The following is a 21,947-nucleotide window of genomic DNA, read 5'->3' as shown; positions in this document are numbered from 1 at the left end:
ATAGTATAGAAATTTTTAACCCCTGAAGTACATTATTTGATAATTGAGCATGCTGAAATTGCACTTGCTGGTATCCACTTCTGGTTACCAGAGTGTGTGGATGCTGTTAAGGAGCATTATGCTTAAGGAGCCAGTAGTTTTCAATTCGAAACTTCTTAAGCATAATGTGAGTTTGCTTATTAATGGAACAATTTTTGAAACGTGACATATTAAGTACAGAATGTCTTTATCCATAATCTGGAGAGAAATTTTATTCACTATTTCTTTTTAGTATAATTATGCAAAATTGATTTATTTCAGAAAAGAAGCTCCTTGGAGTATGAAGCTCAACGTACCAAGAAGCAAAGAATTTCTCATTATAGCCGCCTGGAAAATACCAGTAATGTGTCGTCATCTGGTTCAGGATTGCCACTTTACTCAAAACCTGACTCATCAGGACTCTCACACGTGAAACCTGACTCTAATGGATTGCAGCATAATACTAGAAAAGATGAGACACTTAATCGGCACTTAAGGACCAATGTAACTAATTTAATAACTTCAGAGTACAGTCAGAAGTCACCTCCCCCACCCCCTCCTCCACCTCCTTTACCTCCTCCCCCTCCTGATAATGGTGTACAAAAATGTTATTTGAATTCTTCTTTGGTAGTTCCAGAAAAAAATGCTCACAGCATATCAGTAGAATCTACAATGCGGCCTGCTGATTCTTCTCAGCATTTTGCAGTTAGTCAAGTATCACCTGACTCGAATACTCCCCTTCATATACTTCCTTCAAAGCATGAACGTTACAGTGATAAATTTAGTGGATTTAGTTGTGAAAATCAAAATGGATATGGAGATAGCCACGGTAAATTAAGTCGTGCAAAAATTAGCTCCACAACAAATGGTAATGGTTCTTGTCATTCATCACCAAATTCTAGCCCAGAAAGTAGAGATAGTATGGATTCCAAAGGTGAGTTTTTAATTACTGAAAATATAAATTTAAACTTTGAAAAGTTTTTATGCAGTTAGCTATATAAAGTCACTATAATTTAATGGAACTTAATTGCACTTTTCCTTTTTACTAATACAAACATGATGTCATGTATCTGACATTTATTTGTATTGTGGATATTAATTAGTTAAAAGTAGCAGTTTAAAAGAAGGAAATTGTGATACACAAAGGTTTCATTTAAAACTTGCAGTAACAAGTAACATTTAAAAAAAAAAAAACCTCCTTCCTTGTGTTTAAACTTGGAGATAACTTCATTTTCGGTGCAATCTCTTTTGCATGTAATACAACCTATAGCATCATTGCCAGTCTTATGCTTTATCATTGTCTCACTGGCTTCAGGAACTTCAGAACAAGGAAATTACTTGCCCATAAACATTTCTGCTACTTGTTGGGGAGGGCAAACAACAGACCTAATACATTCTCTAAGTCATGTAGGAGGTATATTCTTAGTGTTGATGGAGAGATGCTACTCAGTGATGATGATAATGATGAATACAGGAGGATAATTGTGATAGACACTTCTCTGCATACATTTAAAAAAAAAAAAGAATATTTTCTTATTGATGATTACATTTAAAGATATTAAGAATTATGTTTAAATTAGCACTTTATATGCAAATGCAATTTGCAGATGATATCATTCTCTTTGCCAATGATCCAGAAGCAAGACATTGAAGAACTGCAGCATGAAAGCAAGAAGTTTGGTTTTAAGATGAATATGAAGAAAATCTTGGACAAGAAATTTCAGCAGATGGAAATTGAATGGCACATAAAATTGGGATGGCAAGCATTTGGAAAGCTTAGTATAGTCTTCAAGACAAACTTTCCACACTCTCTCTCTCTCTCTCTCAGATGAAAAGTTTTTGATCAGTGTATCCTCCTTGTCCTAACATATGGTTCTGAAACATGGACATTGAATGCCAAAGCTTTACAAAGATTGACAGTCACACGAAGTATAGTGCTGGATTTTGAACATAACCTAAAGAGATCAAAAAACATGTGCATGGATCTGCCAACAAACCAAGGTCTGCAACATCATTGAAAGAACAAAGTGCTCAAAATGGAAATGGGCTGGTCACATATCAAGAAGTGATGATAGGTGGGCCAAACAAATTTTGGAATGGATACCGCTTGACTCTGAATGCCCAAGAAAGAGACCAAAGATGAAGTGGATTGATGAAAATTGTGAAATTTCCTGTTGTACAATGCAAAGAGAGCAGTTGCTGGAAACATGTTGGGAGACCTTCCTCCTGCAGTGGATCAGCAATGGCTGAAGGTGATGATGATTCAGGTGCATTAATCCATATTAGAGATTCTCTTTAGTGGGCAAAATTTAATTAACATTGATATTTATTTTAAATTTTACCCACTGAAGAGTGGGACCGACATGTCTGGAGGTTGTCTGGGTGAAATTCTTGTCTTATTATAATTAGTAAGTTTTCTGTTTTCAAATATTTACAGAAAATTTTTATTTCTTGTACTCAGAATTATGATGTTTATGAATTTGCTAGCAATGTTTTATTTGATAAGCTCTATATATCCAACCATCTCCAGTATTCCATATTGTACATTTGTTTGTCCCGATGATGAGTGTAAGTTGACAAAAACATTAATAAATTCAAAATACAAAGACCCAGCAGATGTTTACTTTGAATTAAGCTGGTTTGAATTATCTGTTTTCAGTACCAAGTTGATAGTGTGTACAAAGTGTGGCTGCTAAATAACAAGACTGTTACAATGAAATATATATAATTTCGTACCTTACAAGTTATGCACTTCAAAATAATTGCCTTGGGCTTGCATACATTGTTCCATACATTTTTTTCAGGCACAGAAACATTTTTGGAAGTAAGTCATCTTCTGTAAGCACTTCATTCGGGTTTCCCCCCCCCCTTCCTCTTCCCTGAATGTTTTCGATGGACTGAAAATGGGTTCCCTTAAAAGGTACAGTTTTCAGTTTAGCAAGGAGGAAAAAAAGTCACGAGGGGCTAGGTTTGGTAAATATGGATGCTTGTTCACACATGGGGATTTTTTTTTTTTTTTTTTTTGCCAGAAACTCTCAAATAAAGAGCATGTAGTGTGCCAAAGCATCCAACCATCCTTCCACATTTCAGTTTTTTTCCTTCAAACTTTTTCTTGCAGCCTTATCAGAACTTCAATGTAGTATGTTTGATTGACATTCTGATTTGGTGGGACGTATTCAGTCATAATTCCTCTAATATCAAAGAAAACAGTGGTTTTCATTTTGATATTCTTGCTCTTTTTTGGTCTGTGGGATTGCTTTGTCTTCCGTTACATTGACTGTCTTTTAGTTTCTGAGTTATACTGGAACAGCCAGCTTCCATCGCGAGTAATTACAGTATGCAGAAAGTCTAGATCATCATCTTCTTCCCCCCTCCCCCCAATAACATCTTCACAAACATTGGAGTCTTCTCATTCGTTGATCTTTCAAAATTTTTGATGTGCACTGTTCTCATGCCTAAATTTTCATTTAAAATTTGTCTCTTTCTTTGTCCATATTGAGCTCTGATGCAACTATTCTAATGCTTAAACGATCACTTCTCAATCTCCTTACCCAGTCCACATTTTCATAGATACTGGACAGCCATATTCTCTCTTCCTTCTTGGCGCATTATAGCCTTAGTTGCTAATGCACCAATAATATAAAATCTCATAACTTTCAGTTTGTGTTTTCTTTAGTTTTGTTTAAAATTTGAGGTTGATTTGTGGTTAATTCTTTTGTCTGTCATTTTTCCAGCAGACTGAAAAAATGCAAGGTAATGAAAGCCTGTCACACTGCAAAGCGAATGAGTGTGTTGAAATGTCACTTGCCAGATAAATAGGGAAAGGTTCAAGGTCAACTGCTGTCTTTTTTTTTTTTTTTTTTTTTTTTTCCTTTCACAAGTGTGACATAGGAAGCTGTAAAAGAGTAGTATCCCGCGGGGAGGTTGGTGTGTACATTTTTTATGTGCAAATTCACTGTAACGACCTCTTGATTGCTGTTGAGTTCATGTGCCAGGATGTTGGCATCTAATACTGTTTCAAAATTATTATGGTACATACACTGCTCAACAAAATTAACATAACGTGTAGAAAACATGGTGTAACTCGTGCAGCTTGTGATGAAGCTGGACAAAATTTGGTATGGTGGTGGTGTACGATAGAATAACAATGAAATGAAGAGACTGAGAGAGACTTTGGACAACTATAAGTGACATTTAAAGGAGTTGTGTAAGAATTACCAAAAAAGGTCACATTACAGAAGTCGATGCAAGACACTCGAAAATATGGTTACAAAGCATCAGTACGGTATATGATCTGCTCCAACAGCTAAACAGGCCTGACAGCTGTTAACCATGCTCAATTATAAGGTGTCTATAAGATTCTGTGCCAACAAATCCCATTCTTCCACCAGTGCAGACCTTAGCTAACCAAGTGACCGAGGAGTTTGCTCTCAACGTGCAATGCGACGACCAAGGGCTTCTCACGCATTTTCGGTCAGATTTAAGTCTAGTGATCGTGCCAGCCATGGCAGTCATTGGATTTCTTTGTGTGCAGTGGTGTTGTCCATGAAAAGAAAATCTGGGGTATTGCACCCCTGAAAAGTCACACACGGGGTTTAAGGATCTGTTATCAGTACCTCTGCACAGTTACATTAGCATTAGTACAGGCGTATGATGCAAGAAAGCAAGCTTATATAGCATCTGCCAAAAAAAAAAATAATAAAACCTTCCCATTTCACCCATCCATTCACTCCAGATGTTTGTCTATCCTTGAACTTATTTAAGTTGTTGACCTCCACTACAACAGATGGAAGTTTGTTCCACCTATCAACCACTCGCAGGCTAAAGGCAAATTTCCACCTATCTATCCTACAATTGTCTTCTTTCCTCAATTGAATTTATGTCCTCTCAAGTGAGTAACCTGAGCAAGAGGAAGAATCCCATCAGTATTGAGCTTGCTCAAACCACTCAAGACCTTACACACCTCAATCATATCACTTCGCTGGTGTCTAGTCTCCAGATGCTGCAATTTGCAGAACTTAAGCCTTTCTTGGTAAGAGCACCCTTTGTTCCACACACAATTGTTGCCCTTCTCTGTACTCGTTCCAGCAGCTCGTACCTTCATCAATATCATTGATAAATACAGAAAGCAGCAATGGGGCACAACACCAAACCTGGGGGGGGGAACTCTACTAATCTACTAATAATTTTAGTCGACGAAGAGCAGTGTTCATTGATTACCACTCTGTCTTCTCCCACTCTGCCATACTGCTCCAACTTCTACAGTAGTCTTCCATATGCAACAGTATCAAAAGCTTTCCTAAAATCCAAGTATATGACATCAAAATAATTTTTTGCTTCCAGTTCCTTTGTGACCACATCATGGTATCCAATCAGATTTGTCAGACAGGACTTCCCCTTAACAAACCCATGGTGTGTCTGAACTATAACTGCAGCCTTCTCTAGATGATCCTGCAGTGCTTCTTTAACCAGTGACTCCATTGTCTTCCCTAGAACAGAAGTTAAACTAGCAGTCTGTAGTTACTTGTGTCGCCCTTTGATCCCCCCTTTGTGAATTGGGGACACATTTTCACATCTCCAGTCTATGGGGACCGCCCCTGAGTCCAAGCAAGCTTTCATAATTATGGCTAAGGTTTCGCTTACTTCCTTTAATATAACTGGATAGGTCCCATTCACCCCAGGTGCCTTGCTTATGTTCAATATTAACAATTTCTTCTCCACTTTGTTCTCAGTTATTACAAAATCATTTAGCTACCTGCCAGAGGTTGATAAGCTTCTGGACTCCACATCCCTACAGACTTCCTCATGTGTGAATGTAGATGCAAAATATTCATTCATTTTGTCAGCTACCTCAGCAGGTTAATCGACAATCGAACTGTTGATATCAATTGGACCAATCTGATTCATTCCCTTCCTTCTAGTTACAGTACCATATCAAAAACATGGAGGGATGCAGCCGTTGATTCAGTTCCTCACAAGAACATCACCTCCACCACAAGTGTCCCTTTCTCTGATGTTGGAGGGATGGTACCACATTCCTTGTTGTCTGCAGATGAAATAATGTGTAGAATCTGTTTGTAGGCTAAAACGGGACTCATCAGATAACAGAACTGTACCCTATTTGTCAGTATCAAATCACATGTTCGTGACACCAGTTTCCACCGGCTCTTCAGTGGTTTAGGACTGATGGGATAAAAATCACTGGCTTCCTTGTGTAGAGTCCACTTTAATTTACCCATCTTAACACATTCTGATTTGGAAATGCTTTCACCTGTGACCACAGCAACCTGAAGAAAGAGTTGATGATAGGACATTGTAAGTTTCCATCTTGCTGTTAGAGCCACATAGCAGCCTGTTCTGGTTGACGTAGCCCTCATGCAACCCTTCATATAATGCTTCCTCTATCCTGAAACTACTTCCATAGTGCCAACGTTCCACCTCTACCTGGCTTAAAGTTGTCCAACAGCCCACCATCTCAGAGAATCATCTAAACAACAATAATTTTGCCATCCTGAGTACTGGAGATGTGGCTATCCTATTGAGGAAGCCAAAAAACGAGAATGAAGTGATGTGGTCGCAACCCGTGTTTTTCTAGGCATAAATAATTTGCATAATGTGCAGCTCTATAAGGTGAATAATTCTGTGTTAGATCAATTTCTATTGGATACTCAGAATTTACATGCCGAGATGCCAGTATATCAAAGAGTCACCTCAGCAACACTTCACAATAAAATATTCACAAAAAACAATTTTATATTATGGCACGCAGTATAGTTTCATCATTAAAGCATTACTAATAGCTAAGATAATAATAATAAAAAAATAAAAAAAAGCATGGGAACTGATAAAAAAAAAAAATCTGTAATGTTGATGAGATCTAAAATGAATTTCCTCGTCTTGTATGAAGTGTGTCGTGCAGTGATGAATGAATGTATGTATCCAGAAGTTGCAAAAGATTCCCTAGCTTTGATGATGAGCTGCCCAGTGCAGCTGAAGATATCAGCCACCTGGCAACCATAGAAAAAAATCGAGGGAATCTGTGCAAATAACAAAGAGGAAGTGATAACTTCCCGTGGTGAATTTCTTATCAACAATAAAGTTAGATGATCTCCATGTTGCTCTAAAAAAACCACAGTGGTTTGTTGAAAGTGTCTCATCAAAGTTGTTAAACAGGTACTTTCATTCACAATTTATACCTGATTTTGTTGGAGAAACATGGTGATGACTTTTCACGAGTGCTGTGAATCGAGGTTTCAGCTTCTGATTTGATTGCTATAGATATAATTTGCCTAAGTGGGGGGGAAAAGCCAAATAGTGTACCCTGGACTATTCGGCTTTTCCTTTTCTGCGCATGTTGTGGCAGTATTTCATAGCAAATTTTTGCAGCGAATTGTGCTCGTCGTCAGTAATGACAAAGGGGTTACAATAACAATGAAATTTTTCCCAACAATGTAAGAGTACACCTCCCTTTTAACTTTTGCTTTTCTATTTCTATTACATGAGTCTGACATTCCAAAATAGTTGCACTCTTTTGTTGACTGCTGTGACTGTATTGGCAAGATGACAAATTTTGACCAATGGGCCAAAAATATAACCCAGCATTAAAAAAAATAATAATAAAATAATAATGAAAAAAGCAAAAAATAATGCTCTTAGGTATTGAAAAAAAACCCAGAATTTATATATCAATTCCCCCCCCCCCCCAACTTAAAATTACCAAACTCATCCAATTCATTGAAAACAAAACTTTCTTTGCTGCTGGATGGGCAGGCATGACAACGAATGTCATGGATCAAATGAGTGCTTAGTGGGAAACAAACACAGTTGCGGTAAATATTCACATCTGTAATCAAGTGGGGGAGGGGAGAACCATGATGTTGCCATTCCTTCGACTGCTTTTTACTTTCAGGGTCAAAATGGTGTATCCAACTTTCATCCTGAGTGATTAGACAAGATAAAAAGTCTTCCTCATTTTTTTGGCGCAGGGCTAACAACTCTTGTGATTTCTGTTGTTGATCAACCTTTTGGAAACCAGTCAATAATCAGGAAATCCATCTTGCACTCAATTTCCATAAATGGAGTTGGTCATGAAGTACTGTTTCAACAGAACCCACACTTCACCTCCTGGGACAATTCATGCACAGATATCCGGCGATCTTCCATGATTAACAACTCCACTTTTCTGATCGTGCTATCATCAATGGCTGAATGGGGATGACCTGGAATGGGCTCAGATTCTACTGATGTCCGACCACACCTAAACTGTCTATGGCAGTGCTTCAAAATGCCATAGGATGGGGTTTCATCCTTATATATGGCAGTCATCTCCTCGTGGATTTCTTTAGGAGATTTCCCCTTCAAGAACAAATACCAGATTACAGCTCTGGCTTCAACTTTGTCCATGATGTTACTTCGTCACACTTTCAGCTCTATAAGAGAAAAACAAATTAAGACATGGCTGAAATTTTACACCTTTAGTACAGAGATATGTATGATGCTACATGCAAAATATCATGACTCTGGGATATGTGGAAGTAGGTGAGGGCGATTCTTTATTGAACCACCCTCATATCTTGCACATGGCACAGATCTTTGATTTTTGGTGTGGAGGCAGATTAAATATTGTTTAGAGCCATCATGATAGATCTCTGCTCTCAAAATCGAAGATTGAGATCTAATGAGTGTGAGGCATGAGGATATGCATCTGGCCAACATCCACAAATTCACGATGTTATCTGGTCTGCATGCAGAATATGTTAGAGATACATTAAGCTCATCTCATGGATATGTTCCAAATAAACTTATTAGTTTAGCTAGCATTAATAATTAATTTATTGTTAATGTTGATTTAAATTGTCATTGTTTTCTCTCTAAAAAAAGTGCATTTCTAAAACTTTTTAGCTTTCCAAGACCAAGGGTTATCACCTACAAGAGAGATTCCAGGATACCTTAAGTAAATACAATTAAATTACTTTTCCTCTTTGATATTTAATTATCCTTATTGATTAATGAGAATCACTTTGCAAAATGCAATTTACTATACATATAATGTGTTCAAGAATTGGACTAATTATAATAATCACCATTTCTTACTGCCTACTAATGTTCCTACATAATTAAGAGTACAGGTTCTCTTAATTATCTCTGCTTTGCTATCTAACACAATGTCATATGAATATAGAACTTGAGCATAATTCTTCCTTGGGATTGGACCATTTGAAACAGACACATTTATAAAATATGATACCAATATGATTACTGACCTAATATTCAAACTTACCGGCCAGTTTTGTAGCAAAAAATTCTTTTCATAATTCATCTTTTGGAGAAAAGACGCCAGTACAACAGTTTATTTACTGTTTGATTCCACTTTTAAGAGACTAGATTGTGCACACTCACACAAGCCAAAATACCAACACACTAAAAATCAGATTAAAATTTAAAATTTATTTTATTTGGTAGTTTTATATTTTATGCTAGTTTTATCCTCATATGAAACATTACATAAGTTGCATGCATATATTAAACATCATTAATTATTTAAAAATAATTAAATATTTAATTCATATTTTTAAATGCCATATATAATTGTAATTTATTAAAAACTAAATGGACTTAATTTAACAATGCTATTAATTAGAATGAAACACTGAGCAATTCCATGAAGGTAATCCATCACCTTCCATTTTGGGCAGAGTTCATTGTGCAGTATACATTCAACTTGGTTATCTACCTGCTGTTGTTCTTTCTGAGATTTTTCCATGATACTATAGATAACAATGTGTGCTCATCCTATTATGTTCTCCCATCTTCTGTGCTGAACTGGCAAAAGAGTGACAATCTTTGAAAAGTCTATTTAAAGAAAAGGCTAGAAGTGGTCAGAAAAGCCACATGATCACTTTTTAGAGTTACCAAATTGAAAAGTACAGGATTGGTTGAAATTTAATTAGCAGCCTAAACCAGAAGGATGATTCTGACTTGATCGTAGGTATTTCTATTGCCAAGGTCATAGAGAGTCTAAAACACTAGTGAATGGCACTGACTCATATCCAAATCCACCTCATGATCCAAAACAAGTTTTGAAAGAAGACAAATTAATAAATTAATGTACTCCCCCAAGGAGGAAAACTTCTGGTAAAATAAATCCTAAACAGGCCTAGCAGGCTTATAATTCTAAGCATGTTGTCCCCATTCATGCAGAAAGTCTATTCATGTTCATTTCTTCTGGCTTGAATAAAACAATCTGCGTTTTTTATTTTAAATGTTATTCCAGCATTTGAAAATCCAAACTAATTCTTCAATCCAGTGTGTTGCCCACAGTGTACCAAGGTCATTGCTCCTACATGTATCCAATTGAAGAATATGAATATTTATTTTACCAACAGTTTTCAAATTTTCAACTTCCATTTTGGAAATTGATTAGCAGACTAAACAAGAAGAATTATTCTAACTTAAGCATTTCTGCCACTAAGGTCATGGAGAGTCTAAAACAATAAAGCACTTCCTCATTGAACAAGATTTTGTTCAATGAAGAAGTGCTTTATTGCTGAATCTGACTACATGGTGCACAAATTCCATTGAAAAATGATATTCTTATAAATGCCAAGATAACACAAATTTCATCAGCTGGCAGTGCATCATTTTCGAATATGAAATTTTTTGTGGGCAAGTTTCTAATGCTATTTGTGTCTTTCTAATACTACTTGATGTCATTAAAGATAAAGGAAACAGATGCAGTAGTGTTTTGTGGCATCATTTTTTTTTTTTTTTTTTTTCAGTTTCATTGTGAGAACCTACCAAATGCTATTATGAAAGAAAGAATTGATGTAGAGTGATTTACTTGAGGAACTGACAAGTGAACAGGGAAGCTTGAAATATAACAAATTTTATCTTATCATACTTACATGTTGGTTAGCACAAAAGCATCATTTTAACGTAGCCATCTACCAAAGTTGTTAAAATATTAATTAAATTGGCATCGTTTTGGTTATATCTCATATTGTAAATGCCTTCACAACGAGCTGCCATGGTATTGTACTACCTCAAATAAATAACACTTCACCAGTGGAGAAGACTACTGTTATTTATTCTCAGCAGATACCACCACCCAGACGGCTCTGTTTCAAAGCTTGTTGGCTTCTCTTCGGTAGGTGGGCAGGTACCTGGTGTTGCAATGATGCCTGATGGTGTGCAGTGATATAGACTATAAAATATTTAAGGGCAAAGGCCTCATGCTATGAGGTAGAATGACTAAATGTAGGTTAGTGCAAAAGCATCATTTTAACATAGCCATCTACCAAAGTAGTTAAATTAATTGTGGTGAAGCTTTGGAAATGCCCCTGACAGCCAAGCCTAGACAGCAAGGCCATTGTTATGAACAAAACTGAATCAACATTTCTGAAGAGGGCAAAGTCTACAATAGCACCTTCCTTGAAGCAATCAAGATCAGTTGATATCTAATAGAGTATCCAATCAGAATTCTACAAACAGAAAAATTGTAGGTTATGTTAATGTTTGAAATCATACTGTACCGGTATGCAATCCTGTGTGTATATTTTAATGTAAAATGTGTGTGTGTGTTATCTAAGATTAAAAATAACAGTTTAACGGTTAGTGCGTTCGAAGAATACAGAAGATTATGCAGCGGTTAATGCTATATGAAAGGAGTGTAAATTTGAAATACAGGAACGAATATTTTAAAACATAAGAAATGTATTCATTGGCGTTTAAGAGTGCAAATCAGCATGAAAATGTGTTTATGATAAGGAAACGTTGCATGCTTCATGGTTTGGGAGAAAATTATTTTAAAATATTCAACATAATTAATTGGAAATATTGGACATTAATTAGACATTGAAGAAGGAAGAAGAGGGATAATAGCGTCACCTTATGAATAAATTCATTGACTGAAGAATGGCGCCTCTGTAGCCAGGTGGGCAGGAGCAGCAGTGCGTAGCACACACTTCTTGATTAGACCAGGGTTCAGGCCTGTGACCACCAAATACAGAGGATGTGGAAAGGTCAGGGAATGACCACCGCATATCCCCGGAGCAATATGGCCTTAGTTCCTAATGCTCCTAAAAACCAAATAATAACAACAACAACAACATTGGCTGAAGATATAATTATTTGTGTGAATATAATGAATAATATATGTCTGTTTATATACATAGACTACCTCTGGAAAAACCAGTTGTAACCAGTTGTGGGGCTCTGTTGTAGTCACCTTTCCTCTTCAAGAGCATCTCGTGGGATGCATATGGACTCCTCCTATGATTAAAACTGGCCCCTTTTAAAATCAGCCATGTGGTAGGCAATGGCATACCACCACATTATCTGATGCCATAGAGACCATAACAAAACCAATTCCAAAAACTGCTGTTAAAGGAAGACCTGCAACTAGGTGGAAGGATGGGATCAGTGAACTTTTGGTCATAACATTTGGCAATGTCGCTCATATAGCACATAATCGATGCAGTTGGAGGAATTTGTTAGTGGCCACAACAGCTCCTCAGGGAACTATGTGACTGGAAGAAGTGTTAGTGAAATTTAATTTCTAGTGCAGTGTGAACTTTAAGAAAAACCTACTTTTTCCAAAAAAAAAAAAAAATCTTTTTTTTTTTTGTTTGGGTTGAAATTTGAATTTAAATTTTTAAAAAATTAAATTAAATTAAATTAAAATTGGGCTAAGTATACCATTTAAATATTGTGATTTCTAAATTTAAATTCTGACTTTGTGAACTGCTTTTTTCTCAATTGGAAAGTTGTTTCCTGCCCTCCATTTATTCTAAAAAATGTCATCAGTGCACTTCTGAACTAAAATATTGTTACCCAGTATCGTTTTAGGTTAATAAATGAATCAGTCAATCAAATGAAATTAATTGCTTGTTATTAATATATTTATAATTGCTTCCTGGTTTAACAAAGTGATATTTATTCAGAAAATTTTGTTTCCCTATTTTCTACCTGCAAAATACTAATCTTTGTTCTTCATACAGAAAATTTGGTGTGATATCTAATGTTGAACAAAGAGCCCGTTATAAAGCAGCTTTCAATGCAGAATATGATGAATATCGCAGATTGCATTCCATTGTAAAGCAGGTATCAAAAAAATTTGCTAAACTGGAAAACTGGTTGAGGAGCTCTGAAGAAGGATCTGATGAATGGCATGTAAGTAATTTCCAATATTATGTCTACATAATAAATTTTAATATTTATTTTAATTTTGGGTTTGCTAATACTATACATACCTAATCATGAAGAAATTACTTTTAAGTAGCATAGGACTTACTTTATTTGCATAAAGTAAAGCTTTATGCAAATATATATAATTTTCAAGAAGGGAGAAGTTGCTGTGGTTGTCATACACAAACTTATGCAAAATTTTTTTTTTTAACTGTTCAAAATTGAATGTGTTTAACAAAGGCAGACAAATACTCGGCTAACATTGCTGCTTTCGCTAAGTAAGTGGCAAAACTTATTATATTGATAATTGAAAACATGTTTTATTTCTTAAGTGAATATATAGAAACACATCTTATTCTAATTCACATCTTATTCTAATTATCTGTGTGATAAGATGCATATTTATTACATACAGTATATGAAATGGCGAATTTGCAAATGCAGGCATAATTTTGTAATATGACTATATTGAGTTATTGGCAACATTCCCATTATTTAGATCCATTTGTTTATCTCTTTTGGTAATGTGGAGGAGGGTCTGTACTAATCCAAATATAAGTACATATATATTCATTTTTCTTCTTAATGTGCAAGCTTTCATGGTACATGGATGATACTCATAACAATACCATTATTAGAAGCCCATCCAATTATTTTTCATTAATGAAACTTTGTCAGATGAGACAACACTAGTCAGACTTTTGTGGATTTATTGGATGATTGTTTTCTGCAGCAGCATGTTCGAGAGGCAACCAGAGAAAGTAATACTCTTGATCTGGTTATCAGCAGTGATCATTTGTGTATTAAGAATTTGCAGATAAAGGAACCACTAGGTGGCAGTGATCACAGTGTGCTGAAGTGGGATTTACTCAAAGAGGTAACTACCGTCAGGGGTAAAGGAAAGGGTTATTGCTTCCGTAAAGGGGAGTACAGTGGTCTCAGACAGTTTTTAAATTCTGTACAGTGGGATCAACTGACGATGTTACAAACAGTAAATTCTAAGTGGGAAGCATTCAAGGAATTAATCGTGGAAGCTACTAGACTTTTCATACCGATGAAGAAATATTATTCAAGGTTTAGGCCTAAATGGTTATCAAATGAACTAATGAGACTCGTGTCAGAGAAGAAAAATGCATGGGATGCATATAAATTATCAGGCGACGTAGAAGCCTGTAGCAGATATAAGCTAGTCTGTAATCAGGTCACAAAGGAGGTTCGGCAGACAAAGGCGGATTACGAGAAATCTTTGGCAAAAGATGCTAAGAAAAACAGCAAGGATTTCTTTACTTATATAAACTCTAAAAGGAAGGGGATGAATATGATTGATCCACTTGACATCGATGGTTCGACTGTTGATGATCCTGCTCAGATAGCAAACAAACTGAATGAGTATTTTGCATCTACATTCACACGTAAGGAATTATTACAGTTTGAAAATGGAAGAAGGTTATCAAATTGTAGCAGTGTGCTTAATGATTTTGTAATAACTGAGAGCAAAGTGGAGGAGAAATTGTTGAAGTTAAACATAAGAAAGGCACCTGGGGTGGATGGGATCTATCCAGTTATATTAAAGGAGGCGGCAAAGCAACTAAGCAAACCCTTAGCCATAATTATGAGAGCATCCTTGGATTCAGGGGAGGTTCCCACGGACTGGAGATGTGCAAATGTATCCCCAATTCACAAAGGAGGTTCGAAGGGTGACACGAGTAATTACAGACCAGTTAGTTTAACTTCTGTTCCGGGTAAAATAATGGAGTCACTGGTTAAAGATGCATTGCAGGATCATCTAGACAAGACTGCAGCAATAATTCAGACACAGCATGGGTTTGTTAGGGGAAAGTCTTGTCTGACAAATTTGATTGGTTATTATGATGTGGTCACAAAGGAACTGGATGCAAAAAATAATTTTGATATCATATACTTGGATTTCAGGAAAGCTTTTGACACTGTTGCGCATGGAAGACTACTGTACAAATTGGAGCAGAATGGTATTAAGGGTAAGTTGCTACAATGGATAAAAGGATGGTTAAGTGGGAGAAGACAGAGGGTGGTAATCAATGGGTGCTGCTCTTCGTGGACTAATGTTATTAGTGGAGTCACACAGGGTTCGGTGTTGGGTCCACTGTTGTTTTGTATATTTATCAATGATATTGATGAAGGTATATCAGGCTTAATGTCGAAGTTTGCAGATGACACGAAGGTTGGCAGGGTTGTTAATGACAGTAATGGCAGTGTGCTACTGCAACAGGATCTAGATAATTTGGGCAGATGGGCTAAGAAGTGGCAACTGAAGTTTAACCTTGACAAATGCAAAGTACTGCATATGGGTAGAAGTAACCCCAGAGAAACGTACCAACTGTGTGGTACTACACTTAAGGTGGTAGAAAATGAAAAAGACCTGGGAGTAATTGTGCAGTCAGATATGAAGTTTTCTGAGCAATGTAGACAGGCTGCTAGGGCAGGTCATGGGGTTTTGTCAATGATATATAGGAATTTTGCTAGCAGGGAAAAGGAGGTGATTGTCCCTCTGTATAAGGCAATGGTCAGGCCACGCCTTGAGTACTGCGTACAGGTCTGGAGGCCTCATTTTAGGAAGGATGTAGATTTGCTTGAGCGTGTACAGAGAAGAGCAACACGATTGGTGAGGGGAATGAAGGGATCCTCTTACCAAGAGAGGCTTAAGTTCTGCAAATTGCAGTGGCTGGAGACTAGGCACCTGCGCGGTGATCTGATTGAGGTCTATAAGGCCTTGAATGGGTTGAGCACGCTGAATTCTGATGGGATCCTCCCACTTGTTCAGAATACGAACCTACGGGGACATAAGTTCAAATTAAGAAAGGATAGATGTAGAATAGATGTGCGGAAATTTGCCTTTAGCCAGCGGGTGGTTAATTGCTGGAACAAACTTCCATCTGTCGTTGTGGAAGTTGATAGGTTAAATAAATTTAAGGAGGAACTGGACAGGCATTTGGAGGGTATGGTGTGATTTTTTTTTTTTTTTTTTGGCTGATGCTGCATAAGCTCCTACACTTGCTTTCTTGCATCAAGTGCCACTACTACTACTACTACTACTACATTGGAACTGGAATCAGGTACCTATAGTCCAAGGTACATCATGCTCTCTGTTAAATAGTACAGCATCACAGAAGGCAGACGCGCTCCTTTGATCTGAAGGACATCTGGTTTCTTTCCTTGCATTGTTGAACATTAACTCAAAGCTTCCTAATAATTTACAAAATCTCAACTAAGAAAATGTGGGTCATTTCAGTATATTTTAAATATCACTTAACGCAGTCCTCGTTTACTACTGTGAGTAATGAAACATTGTAATTCAAAATTTTCTCTTTTTCCATTATCAGCCATCATATTTCTCAAACAGAAGATCTGATGGAAATGTAACAAAAGAATTTGGAATTCCACTATTTGCATTGTCTACACAAAGACTTTAAAAATGTTGATACAGTTAAAGTGAAGAGGGAAAGAAGATATTTTGAGATACCAAACATTGTAGATTTATAAAATAAGTTGTTTGAGTAGTTTGACAAGTGAATTGTGCCTATAATGACCATTTGTCTTGCTACTTACTCCAATTTTCAGAATTCCTGCTTTTTAAATTCTCCTCCACTTTCACATTTAATTATTCCACCTATTTTGAAGATACAAGAATTCAATTAATTTGAATTTTTTATATGTTATACTGAGGTTCATAATATTGCCCTTCAGCACTATTGTTTCTGGTATGGTAAACTATTTCTTATCTTATGAGTAATTTATCTGTAGTTTCGTCACCGGGCTGGTGTTGGTATGTGATATAGTTCATGTATCGTTGAGCAATGTTTATTCTTCATTCAATATAATTCTGTTTTTGACAGTTGGGCATTTTTAGTGTCTTTAAATATACTGGTGTGCAAAACTTAAGGACCAGTCAGGTTTTCACCTGTAGCTTCTCATAGGAGTGGCCTGGATATGGGAAAAGCATACCAAAGGAACCTCATGAGGTATAGAAATGAAGAAGGAAACAACTGAAACAAAACAGTACAGAGGGACTTTATTCAAAAATGGCAAAATAGCACTGGCTGCCGTGATACAGAGGCATCACTGCCAACGATGGAACAAAGGGAAGAGGTGATCCTCGGTAGGCGATATGGCCAACCCTAATGTCGATGCAGACTTTGCACCGCCTGTCCATACTTAGAACAATGTTGTTGATAAGTTCTTGCTGTAACATCGTCCATTCCTGTCAGTGCCGTCTTCAGCTGGTGAACATTTTTTGGTGGGTGTGGACATGCCGCTAGGCATCTCCCCAGAGTGTCCCACATGTGTTCAATGGGATTTAGATTGAGGGAACGGGCAGGCCAATTGATACGAACAATGTCCTCACTTTCCAAAAGCATATCAACAGCTGCAGTGCGATGGGGTGTGGTGTGTTATCATCCATAAACACAAACTCAGGGGCCAATGGCACTTCGGAACAGACGCACATGGGGAATGATTACCTCAGTACATTAGCGTGTACCGGTTACAGTACCGCCTTCCAGTATCTAGAGTTGTGTACGTCCATCCAAGATAGCACCTCCCCCAGATGAAAACACCTCGACCGCCATATCGATCCCTTTCAGTGATGTTTGCGAGGTGATACCGTGTGCCAACCTCTCACCAAATTAGCTGACGTCCAGAATCGCTGCTGAGACTGAATCTACTCTCATCAGTAAAGGGTACCTTATGTAAAGGTTTTGTGGTTGTAATCTTTAGAAATATGTGTTGGTCCTTAAGTTATGCACACCAGTGTATTTCAGATGTCAGGATGGTACAAAATAATATTGATTGATATGAGATGGGTGGGTATATTTTCACATTTTTCAAAAAAAATTAAGTGCCTTATGAAAAATTCAAAGCAAATGGTGAAGTACATGCTATGTTTATCAGGAACTAATGCTTCAAAAAATCTCCTTTTTTTGTGGGGGGGATAGCAAACTGAATGACGGTTGGATTTATGCAGTTAAAGAGAACACAGAAACCAGTTTATAATAAATATAAACTATTTCGGAAAACTCATCAATTGACCTTGGGATATTTACCTTTGGTTACCGTGCTGTCAACCACAGAAGTAAGCTGCCTTTCTATGTGGTTGAGGTTGATAGTCTGCTAATACTAAAATTTATCTTTTAATTTCAGTTTTATAAGTGGAGTTAATCATTTTGACCTTTTTACATGCTATATATACCCTCCTTTCATCTTTTATCACCTGGTAAACTTTAATGATATTAATCTGGGGACTCTTTCTACAAGTTTTTGATATGAAGACCAGAATCTTTCTCCACTCCTATAGGGCTGGAACAGCTCTTTGCTTGAGCTAGGATGTCTTGTTCTGGCTCACAAGTTGTTCCAAAACTTCCTAAAGGTTATTTGAAGATAATAAAGCACTCAAACCTATGTTAGCTTAGTTATGTTTATTTCCAGTTTGGAAATATGTACATAACGGAGTCAAATGTTTTGTGGTATTTTCTTACCACTTCTTTAGTGACTGCAAAGACAGTACTAAGGGTTGTTATTATAGAATTCTTAACAATTCTAGTAGAATTAAATTTCTAAAAATGTTTAGTAAATCAAATAATTTCGTTTTAAGGTAATTTTATATAAGTTAAGAATTCTTAACAATTCTAGTAGAATTAAATTTCTAAAAATGTTTAGTAAATCAAATAATTTCGTTTTAAGGTAATTTTATATAAGTCAATAATAATAAGTAAGCACTTATTATTATTGACTTATTAAGCCTGTTTATGGGCGAAACATATACACTGTGCTGCCACTTTATTAGGTACACCTACTAGTAGCATTTTGAGCCTTGTTTAGCCTTCAAAACAGTCTGAATTCATCTAGGTGTGGATTGAACAAGAAGCTGAAAACATTGTGCAAGAATGGAGTCCCATGCAGACATGAGTGTGTCATGCAGTTCCTTGAGATTCAACGGAGGTGTAGGCCTGCAGCGGACAGCCCTTTTCCAACTCATCCCAAAGATGTTCAATAGGATTGAGATCCGGGCAGAGTGGCCACTGCAGCAAAGAAAAGTCATTGTCGTGTTCCTGTAACCAGTCCGTAGTGATACGGGCTTTGTGCACTGGCGCATTATCCTGCTGGAAGTAACCATCTGACTGAGGATAAACTGTCAACATGAACGGATGCACTTGATCAGCAATGATGTTTAGGTACGATGTAGCATTCAGACATGAATCTATGGGTATCAATGGACCCAACGTGTGCCAAGAAAACATTCACCACACCATAACACTGCTCCCACTACCTTGCACGCCAACCGGGCTAGTCGGGTGGGTAAAGTGCCGGCCTGGCAATCCAAAGGTCGCGGGTTTGATTCCCGCCTCGGGCTTGGATCAAAGTACTGCAAAAAAAAAAAAACCCTTGGAAGGTGCATTATGGCCACAGAAGCCTATGCGCCAACAACTACCAAAAAAAAAAAAAAAACTACCTTGCACAGTAGTTGTCAGACCTGACGGGTCCATGGATTCATGTTGTTTTCGCCAAATTCTGAGCCTTCCATCAACATGATGCACCCGAAACTTCAACTCTTCAGACCAAGCAACTGTTTTCCAATTCTTGATAGTCCAGTGCTGGTGTTGCTGTGCCCACAGGAGGCATGCTCTCTTTTTCTTCATTGATAACAAAGATACGCAATGTGGCCGTCAGCTGTTGTAGCCCATTCGTGACAAAGTGCAACTAGTGGTCCATTGCGATGTTTTGTTCTGCGCAACAAGGTTGTATTCTGATGTGATGTGTGACAAATTTGGCCCATCTCTTTGCTTGCACAATTCTAGCCATCCTCCTCCAACCTCTCATCAACAAGCGATTTTCTTCCACAGGAGTGCCGTTGAGAGGATGTTTTCTGTTCATTGCACCATTTTCGATACACCTTTGAAACATGGTGCATGAAAAGTTCAGAACTGCCATTTCAGAGGTGTTTTGTCCAGCACGTCTTGCACCTGCTACCATGCCACGTTTGAAGTCCATTAGATCAATCCTTTTCTCCATTCTTGCTACGGTTTGTACGCTTAACTGATACTTGAAAGGTTGTTCTGCTGCATTTATATCCACAACCATGGTCATATGACTTGCACCATTGTCGGACTACCCATTTGTGTGCACAGCAGGGGTGTACCTAATAAAGTGACAGCACAGTGTATATATATAAACTATAAAACTAAAATAAAATGTATCCCAGTAATATGGCAAACCAATCGAGCAAAATAATTACTAAACCCATAAAATGGCATTAGCATTAGTAGATGCATATGATGCAAGAAAGCAAGCTTATGCAGCATCAGCCAAAAAAAAAAAAAAAAAAAAAAAAACACTCCCATTTCACCCCTCCGTTCGTTCCAAATACCAGTCCAGCTCAGCCTTAAATTTATTTAGGCTATCAACTTCCACGACAAACGATGGAAGTCTGTTCCACCAACCAACTACTCGCTGGCTAAAGGCAAACTTCCACACATCTATCCTACATCTGTCTTTCCTCAATTTGAACTTATGTCCTCTCAGGTGATTATTCTCAGCAAGAGGAAGAATCCCATCAGCATTGAGCATGCTCAAACCATTCAAGACTTTATACACCTCAGTCAGATCACCTTGCAGGTGCCTAGTCTCCAGACACTGTAATTAGCAAAAATTATGTTTCTTCGTAAGAGCAACCCTTTGTTCCATTCACTAATCTTGTTGCCCTTCTCTGTACTCGTTCCAACAGCTCTACATCCTTCTTAAAATGAGGCCTCCAGACCTGTATACATTACTCAAGGTGTGGCCTGACCATTGCCTTATACAAGGGGATAATCACCTCCTTATCCCTGCTAGAAAAATTCCTGTATATCATTGACAAGACACTATGAGCTACTCTTGCAGACTGTCTACACTGCTCAGAAAACTTCATATCTGCCTGCACAATTACCCCCAGGTCCTTTTCGTAACCCCAGTAGTTGATACATCACTCTGGGGTTACTGCTTCCCATATGAAGCTGTGGGGGTTGTGCTCGCTTATTGTGGGGGGTGTGGGTATTATTGTTTTCTTGGTTGCCCTAATTTTCTTTATATTTTAATTATTATAATTTATCCCCTTTTCTATATGTATATCCCCGTAGTCCAATCCTCCCACTTAGCATCTGACTTGGTTGTTCTCAGAAGATTACCAGACTCAAAGGGGACCCCAATTAATTTAGGTACTTTTCCGCCGGATTGGCTGAGTTTCGGAATGACAGACTCCAACACATGAATATAAAATAAAACAATGTTTATTAACATATCATATAGAAACTAGCAATAGTATTTAGTCAAACTATATTTGGCTGGTGACTTGTTATTTCATTAACCTTTATATGTGTAAATATCTTGTTCAAACTCAATTGGTTCATCATCAGATATACTACTCTAATACACATTATTATTCATTAGGTCACGGTGTCTCTTCATGTTCTTTACAGGGACTTCAATAGGTCGTGTCATACACTTTACATAGATTCTTCCCACTCTTCTTCTGAACAGTCTGTATAATAAACCAACAACTACCAGCCAATGAACTGGCTCACAAAAACCTTCAGAGTTCGTGTCTCAATTTGTAAGAAAATTGCATTTATTCAATTAGACACCCTTTCTGCAATCAAGTCAACAGGAAATATTAATCAATTCAATTTAACATTGCCCTTCAGAACAGTTAATCCTCTATACCTTTATATATCACT

At 37.2% G+C, this 21,947-nt stretch overlaps 1 protein-coding gene across 1 annotated transcript in view; it reads left to right on the top strand.

Moving 5' to 3' along the window:
• Positions 1-21,947, top strand: part of Su(Tpl) (Suppressor of Triplolethal) — a 136,740-nt gene that overhangs the window by 107,435 nt on the left and 7,358 nt on the right. The window contains exons 10-12 of the mRNA XM_090382379.1: positions 301-952; positions 8,920-8,971; positions 13,017-13,188. Of these exons, the coding sequence (XP_090238505.1) occupies positions 301-952; positions 8,920-8,971; positions 13,017-13,188 (876 nt within the window). The remainder of the gene's footprint in view (positions 1-300; positions 953-8,919; positions 8,972-13,016; positions 13,189-21,947) is intronic.

This window comes from Mastigoproctus giganteus, chromosome 10, assembly GCF_048544385.1.
Source record: "Mastigoproctus giganteus isolate SK-2022 chromosome 10, ASM4854438v1, whole genome shotgun sequence".
Classification (NCBI taxonomy): Eukaryota; Metazoa; Arthropoda; class Arachnida; order Uropygi; family Thelyphonidae; genus Mastigoproctus; species Mastigoproctus giganteus.
This window is presented reverse-complemented; position numbering and strand designations above follow the sequence as displayed.